This window comes from Canariomyces notabilis (genome assembly GCF_033297395.1).
Source record: "Canariomyces notabilis strain CBS 508.74 unplaced genomic scaffold N656scaffold_24, whole genome shotgun sequence".
In the NCBI taxonomy this organism is placed as follows: domain Eukaryota; kingdom Fungi; phylum Ascomycota; class Sordariomycetes; order Sordariales; family Chaetomiaceae; genus Canariomyces; species Canariomyces notabilis.
Window position 1 is genome coordinate 275,020 of NW_027041846.1, and position 12,236 is coordinate 287,255.

The following is a 12,236-nucleotide window of genomic DNA, read 5'->3' on the forward strand; positions in this document are numbered from 1 at the left end:
ATGCTAAGACGGCGGCTATCAATCTTCCAGAAGCTGATGGCGATATCGCAAGAGCTTCAATGGCATGTTCCACATTTTTTTTCTGAGCACGTAAGGCTTGAGTTCCATATGTCCGCCAGGTCATGGCCTAGAGGGGCAACGGACAAAATCAGCCCCATCAATGGCCAGTCGTCTCTTGGCCCCAATGGCGCGCATGTCATTCCCAATGTTCACCTGATAACATAAGTATATACTGGGACTTTTAACACAAGCCTTCCTTTCTCAACGTCTCGGTTACTCGCAACTTTCGGGGTAACCATAGGGAATGATGCTGCCGTTCGCTTCTCTGGCCGTCTTCGGCCTCGCTTTGTTTTCACACGTCTCCGCGACTATCTTGCAGAACGGTCAAGTTAAACCTACCAACTATCCAGACACCCGCATCGACCTGACAGACTACTCCTTCCAAACATATCCCGCAAATGCCAGCGAGATCTCGTACAAGGGCCGATGGGACTCTAAACACGTTTCCTGGTGGTCGTATGTGTCGCCCTCCGGGTCGAGTTCCGGTAATCTGGGAGGGCAACGAACTGACAGTTGGAAATCCATGTAGCGCTCCTGGCATTAAATTTGGCTACACGGGACAGACGGTAGCCATCTCTTTCGGCAACCTGACTAGCGATGGTGTTCTCGTCGGCTATCGCATTGGAGGACTCGATTGGTACGTGCTTCTTAACCTGAGGCCAACTGGAATTGCAGACGTCCGTTTTGTTTTTGTTCTCTGGACTGGATGTGACACCAATGGGCGTGAGTTACTAGTAATTGGGCTGACACCATGGTTAGGATGTTCACCAACATCACAGCGGGCGCCACTCATCTGCTCGTGAGCCCAGACACTCCGGGATCCAACCTGACCGGTCCTATCAATCCGTGGACCTTTGAGCTGCGGGTGACCAACTGGGCGTACGGAGTGCAAATCGACGCTGTCCATGTCGATGCTGGCGAGAAGCTTATCAAAATCCCCGACTTTGACCGCCGGATCGAGGTTATTGGCGACAGCCTCGCCGCCGGAATGTATACATCGTATGAAGGGCTATCCAGCTGGGCCTAGTATGTTCGTCCTCAAGCAAAATCCGTCCCAGCCTGGATCAAAGCACAGGCTGTGTTTGCAACTCAAGCCCCTGGCCCACGGAACCGCAACTGACGTGAGAACTGAGTAGCGGCCTCGGCGCTGGATTAGGCAACACCGAGTACTCCGTGACGGCTTATCCCGGAATCTGCGCGGCAGACCAGAATTGTTGGGGTAACCCGCGGGGACAAGTTCACCAGTGGTTCTATACCTCTGACACGAGCTACCGAGCGTCTGTAATGCATGGTGGTGAGTTGGCGCTGAACTTTGTGTTATTGACCGGATCGCTCCGGTGTCTCTCTGGGTGGGGGATTTGACACTCAGTCTGCTACAGATAATCCGGAGCCGTGGGATTTCAGCAAACACCCAGCCGCTGACCTTGTTGTCATCAATATCGGCACAAATGACAACAACAAAGCGAACAATGTCTCCACCGAAGAATACATTGATGCCCTGACCAAGATTATTCAAGGCATCCATGGCAAGTGGCCGAAGGCCCAAGTTATCGTAATGGTTAGTTCGGCCTTGCCATGGACCTGACGCTGTTACAGGATGACAGCTAACGTGAATCCTCGGGTCTAGTCGCTTTGGCTCGGCTTTTACCAGTCTGGCAACACATACTTGCCCAACGCCCCGGAGGGTTGGGTCAATGAGATTTACCAAATGGTCAAGTGGTGAGTTGGGCTGTTGCATCTGTCCAGTGGCCGAGCGGTTACTTTAAAAATGCCCTGTTCATGCCCGGCAAGGAACTGATGGGAGACCGCAGGTTCAACTCTGATGACTATCTCCGCAACCCCATCGTCTATGACGGCGTCACCAAGAAAACCTCAAGAAGTGGCAAGAAGGCGAAACCGTTCGTCCATTACTTCAACACGACGGGTATCATGCAGCACAACGATATCGCGCCGCAGTGGCACCCGACGGATGTAGGAGCCATCAAAGTTGCCAGCCACCTGCAGCAGTTTATCAGGATCAAGTTTGACTGGGACCTCTATGCCACTGGGCCAGAGTGAGTACCCTATTCGCTGCTGCTCTTCAGCAACACTCTCCCCTCATCTTCGTCTCTCTTCCATACATGTGAAGTTGACAAATCACTTTAGGGTTTTCCATGACACGCTATACTGGAATGATCAGTCGGGCTACTGAGGTTGCATGGATGGTCAGGGGTCCCAGGCCGCCACCTCGTTGGATGTACCGTTTGTATCTCCGTAAAGCTCCTCCAAACTGACCAATCGTATTGTACAATTCACCCCTACACTATCCGTAATGCGAAGGCAGCTGCTTACGGAGACTGATTGATACAAACGCCCGGGCCATGCAACCTTGCTGGTCCCTGACTTTTGCTCAGCCGTATCTTCCGGATAGTGTAATCTGCATCACAGACTGATAACCCCTAATGATAGAGATAATTGTCTTGTTCGCTTTAGAGATCTGGCAATACCAGTCCTTGCTTTGTAGCGTAGCAGCTTGAAATTTATGAGGTAGTTGGCAGATCCTAAGGGGTACGGAGTACTGTATCCGTACTTTACTGATCCAAGCCCAGGGCCCTGTGCTGACCTGACCAGTGCCCTGTGCTGACCTGACCAGTGCCCTGGAGCTGACCTGACCAGTCTTCCATCCTGCGTGCGATACCTAACATTTGGCGACCAGAGGTAAAATGTACTAGGTAGTGGCAAAGGTTTGGGGTTGCTTCGGTGGTCTGCATACCTGCGTTACACGCTGAGCTGTGCGGTCTGCTCATTGGTAAGGATTCGAGCAGCGCTGTCTCCCGGGTCATGGAAGTGTCTTGAGTGCTCTGCTTTGGAGGCCGTTGGAAGGATATGTAAATATGGACGCGGTTACGCCGCGTGGTGTGTTTTCAGAGTGTTTGAATTGGTTGAGCGTCGAGAAAAAGGAAGCGTGGATACGTATGAGTCAGATTGATTCATGGTCGAAGGAGGGTGAGGAGGGAAGAGAGAGGGGGGGGGTTTATAGGTAGCGCTAGCGCGGTTGCTCTTGTTGGTGTTGCTGGGAAGGTTCCATCCACATACACTGTACCATAGCTGCAAAATACGTACGACCACAAGCCGTGTTCAGGTTCATTGAAAGAGTCAACAATTAGCAGGCTGCCTGGTAACGTACCTTAGCATAGGTGTATTACTTGCGTCAAGTCCCTCGAGAACGCAAATGATACAATATCCCCCTGGTTTGTTCGCTAGCGCCTGACTTGAAGACAGGGGTCAACCTCAAAAGTCAGATATCGACAGTAAAACAGCCACTTTGCTCATGGGTATAATAGGTAAATAAAACGACTATTTTGAACATTGCTAGATGCTTGATTTTTTTTGCGTTGAAGTATTCCCTCTGGCTGTTGAGCTGTATCTTTTTGAAATTTGGACCAGGACCCCTGTCCTGAGTTCCGCGCTAATAAACAAACAAGGGTTGTATTGTAAGTTGACCTGACCAGTCTCCCCCCGCCTGTTGACCAGACAGGGGTCACGGCTTGCGGTCAGAGACTCAGAGCGCCTGAGCGGGGAACAGAAGACCCACTCGGCATTGGTCAGGTCACACCCGCCAATCGCACATCTCTGTCTGGCGGGGCCATGCCACCCAAACACATGCTCACCTCAACCAACCTCAACCAGAGATCTAATTCCCAAGCTCACAGCAGAACCGGCCAACATGTCGCACATGACGAACCCGCTGGCCACGCCAGAGCAATTATTCCAGCGGCGCTCCTTCGGCGCCCTCCCGCTCGAGCTCCAAGACGCCATCTTCTTTGCGGCGCAATGCCTCACCCAAGCCGCCGGCATCCTCCTCCAGCTGCCGCAGTCCATCACGGCACAAGCCAACGTCCTCCTAGCGCGGTACTGGCTCGTCGAGCCGTTGATGGCACATGAGTTCAGCGTAACCCTTCCCCTCTTATCCTCTTGGCAGCAACCTCCCGTCTTCCTCCCGGCCTTTGTCTAACAGAAATCGCAGGATGTCTCCGCAGCAGCCATGTACCTAACCGCCAAACTCTCCGCCTCCCCACGCTCCCCGAGAGACGTATGCAACGTCTACGCCTACCTCGTATCCCCAGCCTCAACCTTCTTCCACCCACTTCACCAGCCCCTGGCCGCGGCCGCGGCGGAGAACAACCCGCCAAAATATTGTTTGTCGGAATCGCAGTATCAGTCGTTCCACGCGCGCCTGCTGGCCATCGAGGCGCGCGTCTTCTACGCCCTGTCCTTCAACACGCACGTTGCTCTCCCTCACCCGCTGGCCGTCACCTATTTGCAGGCGCTCGATTTTCTGAACATGCCCAAGGAGACGATCGCCAAGCGAGCCCTAGCCTACCTCAACGCCGCGGTGCTCTCCCCACAAATGCTCTACTGCACCAGCCAGCCCAATGCGCTCGCCGTCGCGGCCATCTACAACGCCGCCCGCGACGTGGGCGCCAAGATGCCCGAGTGCGAATGGTGGGAGGTTTTTGATGTCGACAGAGAGGAGTTGGGTTTCTTGGTTGTGGGCATGAGGAGTATTGAGGGGTGGGGGAGGAAGATAAGGGGCGAAGAGGAGCCGATTAAGGGGTGGAAGGGCAAGGGAATGCTTACGAGGCGGATGGTGCAGGAGGAACTGAGAAGGAGGGGCATTGAAGAAGTTGGAGAGGAGGGGGACGATGTGGAGGCGGATATGGCTAGGAGGTTGGACGAGAGGATGGCCGAGCTGGAAGGGGGAAGCTGATTTGTTTGATACGTCGCTATTTCAGCGGCGTCGGACCAAGGTATCTATTACAGGCTGAATCTAACCTTGAAAGAACGGCTCCTTCGACATTCGCAGATTCGATCTCACCTCGCGTCCAGGCATCATCACACCTCCTCCTCTCCCATCCAATCCCTGAGCTCCTTCACGGCATATCCGAATTTGAAGATTTCGGACTTCAGATGCTCCCGCCTTCCCTTGGTCGGATTGTCTTCGCCCGCAATCTGGTTCAACTGGTCGTCGCTCAACCGGGCGATTGTGGCTGGTCGGATGATTTGCAGCGGACTTTCGGGACCCCTAAGCAGGAAATGGTTGATCGCCTGCCTGCAAACGGCGTCTACTAGCCGCTTGAGCGAGACTATGTAGTAGCTCCTCAGAACGTCATCCATGTCCTCCGCAACCTGTTCGGCATCTGTTTTACCTGTCACCGGGTAAACCGCTCCCGGCTTGATAACTTGCTGGTCAGCTGTCGCTGATGCATCCTGAGTTCCTTCGGCCAGCCGCATCGCGCGTGCTCCGCCGAAATAGGTCTCATGGAAAGGCTCGACAGCCATAGGCAGACTGTTCAACTCGACGTCGATGAGAAAATCGGCGTGACGAATGGCCCGTCTATATTGCTCCAGGAGCTTGTCTAAGAGGATGGTTCCCCAAATTTCTTTGCGGATTCGCGGATCTCCAGCAACGACTTCGACGAGTTTCCTCACGAAGCCATGGACTGTGACAATCATAGCTCCCATATGCCCATCGACAATGGAACCCCACTTCTTCGCTTGTTCTCTGAACAGCGCGCCAAGAAGGTTTTCGCCTAACTGCGCCATACTGTTAGCTCGAGAGGTCAGCCTGCTGCTACGGCTCAAAAGCTTACAGTCCCGAGCTCCGGGCTTCTCTTCTCCTTGTATACCGTGGTCATGTGCTCCGCGATCGATTGGCCAGACGGGCCAGCGCATTTGAGCTTGCTCGTCGGAAGAATGCCCCTAAGCTCTGGATACTCCGAAACAACGTTGTAAAGATTGGCCAGCGCAGTCTCGTACTCCTCAACGGCCTTGCTCACCGAGACCTGGAAAAGGTCGGTCTGGAACCTTGCCGTATGCCCTTTCTCCGCCATCAAACTCGAGAAGCCGTGATTTAGGGTGACAACCTGATCAATTAGCTTTAGACCGGGCTCCTGACTGAAGACAGCGTTGGCATAGCGTCCTTGGAGCGCATTGCGGGTGATCTCCTCAAAACGGCACGCCAGAAGGGTGAGGTACTCCCGCTGGCTGGCTGGAAGGTTACGGGGAGGGCCCATCTCCTCCAAGGCCTTGCGGCTGTCCTCCAGCTGCCCCGTCAATTTGATGCTCTGTCTCAGCAGCTCCTGCCTATCAAGGTTGGCGACCAGGCGCCGGAGTTCATTTCGCAACGTATCTACGCCCGTGCGCCGCAACGCTGCGATTGCTGCCCACTCAGGCTTCTGGAAGAGCTGTCTCTCCTTATTTTTGCACTGATCCAGGCTGAGACTATCTTCGCCGGTGCAACGGTTGCGTACAACGAAATAGCCCAGCGGCAAGGAGCTGCCGCTCACGAGCTCATGAAGCGTCCGGAAGACGTCCTTATCGTGGACAAGATCGGCTTTAGTCAGTACGCCGATTGTCCTAGTGCCTTCGGGGTCAGCATCCCTGACAACCTTCAGGATGTTGTCCGTGCTCCCGATAGCAAGACAAGACATGACGACGAGGATTCTAAGAAACGCGGTTATTACTATGAGCAAGAGCAGGGTTTAGGATCGTGTGTGGTCTCACATGACATTCTCATTTTTCAAGATTTTGCAGAGGTTCTCAAATACCAACTTGTTCTCCTCCTTAACGTGGCCTACAACACCCCTGTTAGATGCGGCCACAAACTGTCCAGGGTGGAAGCTCGCCTTCCTCGGTCACGACACAGGCACCAGGAATGTCATTGAAAGTGAGCTAAGGCTCCTGCTACGGTGTCAGTGCTATTGTCAGCCTGGTAATTCAGAAGAAAAACTCACCTCGGGTCCCTTAAAAGGGACCTTCAAGGTGTCACTGCTCAACATAGGCAGATTGCTCTCCGATGGGGTTTTGTCGAAGCGGATCCCCGTGAGCTTCTCAGCCTAGGAATTAAATTGAGCATTGTCCCGCATGTCAGAAAATAATGGAAGCTCAGTTTTTCAATAAGGCTGGCGAGCCTACCCTCACTGACTCTACCTGATTCCCATTTACGAAAAGCCTGCAGCTTCTCCTTTTTCGACCGGACTTCTTTGTGATCCTGGAATGATGGAGATGACAACTTCACAACTCGCCTGATGTTGGGAATTGACGCTCGTTATGTATTGGGTGCCGATTCCTTGACCTCGCAAGAAAGAACAGCCAGTCAGGCGCTCGAGTAGGGAGCTCTTGCCGGAAGATTGCTCGCCAACGACGATGATCTACAGAGAAGTTAGGTTCTGCCGATGTGACGGCTTCCCATGTGGGCGTTTTTTACCTGCACGCCGACGGGAATGCCAAGCATGCGCAGACTGTTTTGCTTTTTTAGGTAGACGTGGTTTCCTAGTCCTCCTAGTATCGACTGCCTTTGAGACGAGGTTCCCATCTTGGCCTTATACAGAGAGTTGGAGGGTTCAAGTCGAAGGCTGGGGGGAAAGTACGGGTAAGAGGAATGGGAAAAAAATGCCACGCCAGTTGGATTGGAGAGTACAAACCCAAACGTCGAACTCGGAGCGACATAGCTGTCCGCGAAGTAAGACAGGAAGGAACGACACAAGCAAGGCCAGAACGAAGGTCCGAGGGAAGTCTCAATTCGATTGCTTCAGTTAGCGAAGAAACAAGTGGCGGGAAGGAGCGACACAAGCACTGCCAGAAAGAAGTTTTGAGGGAAAGCTCAAGCTTTAATAATCCAATAGAAAAACCATCTAATCTTGGTGCGGCCGAGTCTTGCCAAACATCGCGATACACCAGCCAGATCATCACCAATTCGAGGAGCAGTAAGTAGTGAAGTACACACTTCCCAAACAGTTGTGTTTTATTCGACTAACTCTTGTGTGCTTTAGAACCTTGTACAAGTCAACTACCGCAAGGTGAACATTAAGTACTGAAAGAATATTACAATTTCCTACAGGTTCTGATCCGCACCTCCAAGATCACTCAAAATCTTGATACAGTCAGACCACCGCCCACACCAACAGGGAACATTTCACGATTCGGTCACGGCCCAACCATAAGTTCGGGTTTTCACCGTGATGGTGCCAACGTAGTTGTTACTGGTTTCTTTGGGGGCTAATTTGGTTTACCAACCAGGTGTATCCAAGCTCAAGGTCTCGATTGCTGAGGTACCTCACCTTGTGTCTGAGAGTGGTGATAATCTTCGAGTCCATCATGTCTGTATTTCCTCCTCTTTTCTTCAGTGACTTGTACCATAAACACCTACCGTCGATCCATGCTTTGACCGTTCAAGATACAATACCCTTCAACCCTCTTGTTTTCTTGGTACATGATGTGTTGTGAAGTTGTTGGCGTTGAGGGGATCAAGCGAACAATGTGGGGTGAAGAGAATGGCATCTGGCATACACGCTGGTTGTCAGTCAATCTTGTCAATGCTCCCCAAAGCTGTCGAGTACTCAAGGACGGCATAAACACATGGTATGCTTCTCAGAACAGCTTTCCAAGAACGCTTCGTAATACAAGCTATGTTCAACGGACCAGACATATCCCTGCAATGACGGACAAATTGCTCAGAGAGAAAACAGAGGAGAGGACTGTGGAATCCAGATCATATACTTATTTGTATAAGCAAGTTACCCAAGAGTATCTACCACACCTGAGGCATCTTTTACCTCTCGCCAACAGAAGCAAGAGATTTTGCATCCATCCAAAACCGAAACCCAAAGGCAAGCCGGGAACTCTGCAAACAAGCCAACGGCACCACCGCCCATGTCCTCATATATGTATAGTAAGCGAAAAGCAGAGCAGACGCTCCATATCCCGCCACCCAAAGCCGTTCGTTCAATTCCTCTGGTTCTGCTTATCCAGCCGTCCAGGAAAAACACTTTCGTATACCCGCCAGACAACCTTAAATCATTGCCTTGCCAGGCTACTTGCACCATTTTCATTTTTTAAGAGCCGCCCCCATATCACCAAGACTCCCTCCGTACAAGGAAAAGAAAATAAGGTAACCAATCAAAACCCAAGTAGAACCAGCAAGTTTAAACGCCAAGCCAAAGGGGGAGGGATATCGAACCAAACCAGCCGACCAAGCCTGCCCAGTTCGCAAATCGTGTATGCACATTAGTAAATGAACAAAAGCCAGAAGAGCGTTGTACAGATCCCAAAAAGCAAAACACCAAACCAAAAACGGGGTTGCTAGTGCTCTCAACGACACAAATGGAAAGAACAGAGGGTAGTAGATTCACAGCGCCAACCCGGTCCCGTCGCCAGTCCATCTATACAGGGCCAAAAGCTCCCTGCGACGCTGGTGCTGCTCGCCCAAGTCCTCGGGCACGCGGCCACGGACCTGAGCGAGGGCGCTGCGCATCACTCTGCTGAAGTTGCGCTGCAAGTAGTCAGCATCATATCATCTCAATGGACTCAATTTCAAGTCAGTTTATACACACCTGATACTCAGTGTTGAGCGTCACAACACAAGCTTCATGGGCGCGGATGATGGTCTCGCAGGCCTTGACCACGCTAGGCGACGCCTCGAGTTGGAGCTTGTCGGCGATGAGGAGGAGGAGGAAGGAGCCTTGGAGAAGGTAGATGCCAAAGAAGAAGGGCATGAACTCGAGACCCGGGTCGAACTCGAGGATAGTGCTGATGGCCTCGGCGGCCGAAACGGCATGGCCCGTGGCCGTGATGAAGCCCTGGCTGCTGATCCACAAGTCGTTGTCGTCGAGCAGGTTGATGGGGTCCCACTTGCCCGTGAGCAGGATGTGCAATACGTGCATGACGTGGGTCCCATACGCCATGACGATGCGAGTCTGAATGTCGCTCTCGGTCATGCGGCTGGAGTTGGTGTGCACGCTGTGCACGCTGTGCACCGAGGGGGTGCCGATGTCGTGTGGCAGGTCGTTGGCCGTGGGCACGCCAGCGGCTTCGGCAGCCTTCTCGTCGGCGGCCTGCGCTTGCGCGCTGAGGCTGAGGTGACGCTGCTCGAACTTTTTGAGGCTTTGCTCATACACCTCAAGGTGGCGTGTGATTTCGGCTGTCTGGTCATCCCACTCACGGGACGGTCGGAAGCCAACGCCGAAGCGTGGGTGATTCCTTGCATGGTGCAGATCAACGATCTCACCTAGGATGGTCATGAGGGGGAGGAAGTAGCCAAAGATGCTATGGCCGGTGCATTCAAACGAAGGACCGCGACCCCGGAGATTCTGGGCGGACTCTGGCTCCGAGGCCAGCACGTTAGGGTCCGTGTAAGCGTGGAAATTGCCATTCTGGTAGTCAAGCTCATCCATGGGCCGGAGCAGCCCCTCGCACTCAATGTCGAGAAGAAAGAGTGGACGGTTGTAGCACAGCGCCAGGTGGCGGTCGACGATGTAGACGAGCCACCAGATCCGTCGCCTCTCCTCCCGTTCCTCCTCGGTAACAACTCCAGGAACACTGCCCATCTCCGCGCCGTCCTCACCGTCCATATCGGTTGAACCGCCTTGACGGCTCGCCGGGGCATTCTGAGGCAGCTCGCGCCCAAGCTTGAGCTCACGAGCGAGCGACCATGCAGCGTTCCACCACCGGAGACTAGCGCCTTTGTATTCACTCGCAGACACCACCGTCGCCAGATGGATGTAGGTAACTACGTCGTCAAGAGTCCCGGCAGCGCCAAAGGCGCCCGACTCGCCAGTCAGAGCGTCCATGCTGATAGAACCGGGAAGGGCGACACCGAGGCCCCCAAGCGCTACGCCGTCGACGATGGGGCTCGAGACGGGCGAGGCTTCCTCCGAGGGCGTGTGGATGAGCGGCTTGAGGAGGCTGACGGTCAGCTCCAGCAGCTTCTGGCAGATCTTGCCGCGCGCCGAAGGGACGCTCGTCAGGAACGGAGCGTCACTTGTTTGCGCAGCAACCCACAGCATGCTTGCTAGGAGGGCTGGTTGGCACTGGCGAGGCTTAGTAGGGTGCAGGAAGGATCGCTTTCGGAACACGAACCCCAAAACGTAGGGCGACATGGGGTGCATCTGGGCCGATGACGAGCTCGCGAAGTAGAGGTCAATGAGATCGCAGGCGAGAGAGAGCGGGATCATGTTGCCCAGGTGTGGCACCAGGGGCTCCAGAACGGGGTAGCGCAGCTGCGAATGGCCATAGCCGTTCTGGGGCACATGGGAAGCAAACTGAGGCGGCGGCGACGACATGTTCATCCAACCAGGAGAGGTGGTCTCGCCACCCATCGGATAGGCGCTCAGGGGGCTGTTGCCGAGGCGGAACCCGTTCGAGGCGTTTGCCGAGTAGCCCGTGGGGCTCTGTGTTTGCAACGCATACGGCAGATCGGGATAGCTTGACATGCTGCCCTGGTTGGAGGCGTAAGACGTGTGTGGCGCACCGCCCATCATGTGTGAGCTCATCACTTGGCGGTCATATGCCGGGTGAATAGCGCCATATCCATTGAGATCGAGAGCAGTCGGGCTGTCCAGGTGGTCTCTCTCTAGTGTCCCAGGATGACTCGTCATCTGACCTTGGTGAGACCCCAAATCCCCTAGACTGTCCATGCTTCCCGTTCTTTGGCCTCTGACAGGATCCTCGGGAATCTCGTTCAGGCTCTTATCCGAGTTTGACTGTTGCTCCGTGGACACCGACGGCTTCGTGGTACTGGCTGTATCGCTTCGGCTGTCTGCTGACTGGCTGTTTTCGCCTGCTTGGCTTTCAGACTTTTGTCCGTTCTGGGAGGCGGCAGCAGCAGCGGCCTGCGCGGCAGCTTGCTGGGCAAGGTCTTTTCTGGAAGCTTTGCCGCGCTTCTTACGCTCCCGGATGTACTCGCAGCCCAATTGGAATTCTGCCCTGATTAGAAAGAGATTCGGGACCTCGTCAAGGAATTGCGGACAAACTCACCAATGCAATGAGCACAGGGATGTTGCCCATCGCATTTTGTCCGTAACTGGTTGCACTGATCACACGCCCTGCTGATTCTCCTCCGGATGGGGCCCGCTGCTCCGGCAGCTCTGGCGGCGGGTCCATAAGGGTGTTGGCGATGCTTCTGTTGCGGCCCAGCTCTGGCGAGGTGCGGGTTGTGGACACCCACGTGTTGCTGCAATTGCTGAAGGGCGTAATGGGACCCCGGAGCTAGGGAGTCAAGGCCGGCAGCGTGGAGGTGACTGGAAGGGACATGACCGCCCGACAGAAGCGCGCCGGAAGGGATCGCGTGGTAGGGGGAAAACCGGTGGAGCGGGTTCGACAACATATCGAGCAACGTCTTCCAACTGTGAGTTGAG

General features: G+C 54.1%; 5 protein-coding genes across 5 annotated transcripts; 3 read left to right on the plus strand and 2 right to left on the minus strand.

The window, feature by feature from the left end:
* The first annotated feature begins 121 nt into the window (after nt 1-121).
* N656DRAFT_329623 (Lipase, GDSL-like protein) lies at nt 122-2,441 on the plus strand. Its single transcript, XM_064809261.1, has 8 exons — nt 122-516; nt 590-697; nt 820-1,086; nt 1,197-1,354; nt 1,440-1,618; nt 1,688-1,779; nt 1,872-2,114; nt 2,206-2,441. The coding sequence occupies exons 1-8, from the start codon at nt 305-307 to the stop codon at nt 2,249-2,251; spliced, it is 1,305 nt and encodes a 434-aa protein (XP_064667168.1). The 5' UTR covers nt 122-304; the 3' UTR covers nt 2,252-2,441.
* Nucleotides 2,442-3,766: 1,325 nt separating this feature from the next.
* On the plus strand, nt 3,767-4,810 carry N656DRAFT_715603 (uncharacterized protein; the record flags this gene model as incomplete). Its single annotated transcript, XM_064812058.1, has 2 exons — nt 3,767-3,991; nt 4,067-4,810. 2 exons carry the CDS (start codon nt 3,767-3,769, stop codon nt 4,808-4,810), a joined length of 969 nt encoding a protein of 322 aa, XP_064667169.1.
* Nucleotides 4,811-4,935: 125 nt separating this feature from the next.
* N656DRAFT_839039 (P-loop containing nucleoside triphosphate hydrolase protein) lies at nt 4,936-7,662 on the minus strand (the record flags this gene model as incomplete). Its single annotated transcript, XM_064818890.1, has 7 exons — nt 7,310-7,662; nt 7,077-7,253; nt 6,837-6,938; nt 6,753-6,774; nt 6,607-6,676; nt 5,694-6,546; nt 4,936-5,637 (listed from the first exon to the last, which is right to left on the minus strand). The coding sequence occupies exons 1-7, from the start codon at nt 7,415-7,417 to the stop codon at nt 4,936-4,938; spliced, it is 2,034 nt and encodes a 677-aa protein (XP_064667170.1). The 5' UTR covers nt 7,418-7,662.
* Nucleotides 7,663-7,839: 177 nt separating this feature from the next.
* N656DRAFT_330074 (uncharacterized protein) lies at nt 7,840-9,187 on the plus strand. The gene has a single exon (XM_064809263.1). The coding sequence runs from the start codon at nt 8,315-8,317 to the stop codon at nt 9,110-9,112; it is 798 nt and encodes a 265-aa protein (XP_064667171.1). The 5' UTR covers nt 7,840-8,314; the 3' UTR covers nt 9,113-9,187.
* A 42-nt stretch (nt 9,188-9,229) lies between these two features.
* On the minus strand, nt 9,230-12,205 carry N656DRAFT_715888 (uncharacterized protein; the record flags this gene model as incomplete). The annotated part of the gene is made up of 3 exons (XM_064812087.1): nt 9,230-9,373; nt 9,435-11,800; nt 11,857-12,205. 3 exons carry the CDS (start codon nt 12,203-12,205, stop codon nt 9,230-9,232), a joined length of 2,859 nt encoding a protein of 952 aa, XP_064667172.1.
* Nucleotides 12,206-12,236: the final 31 nt, after the last annotated feature.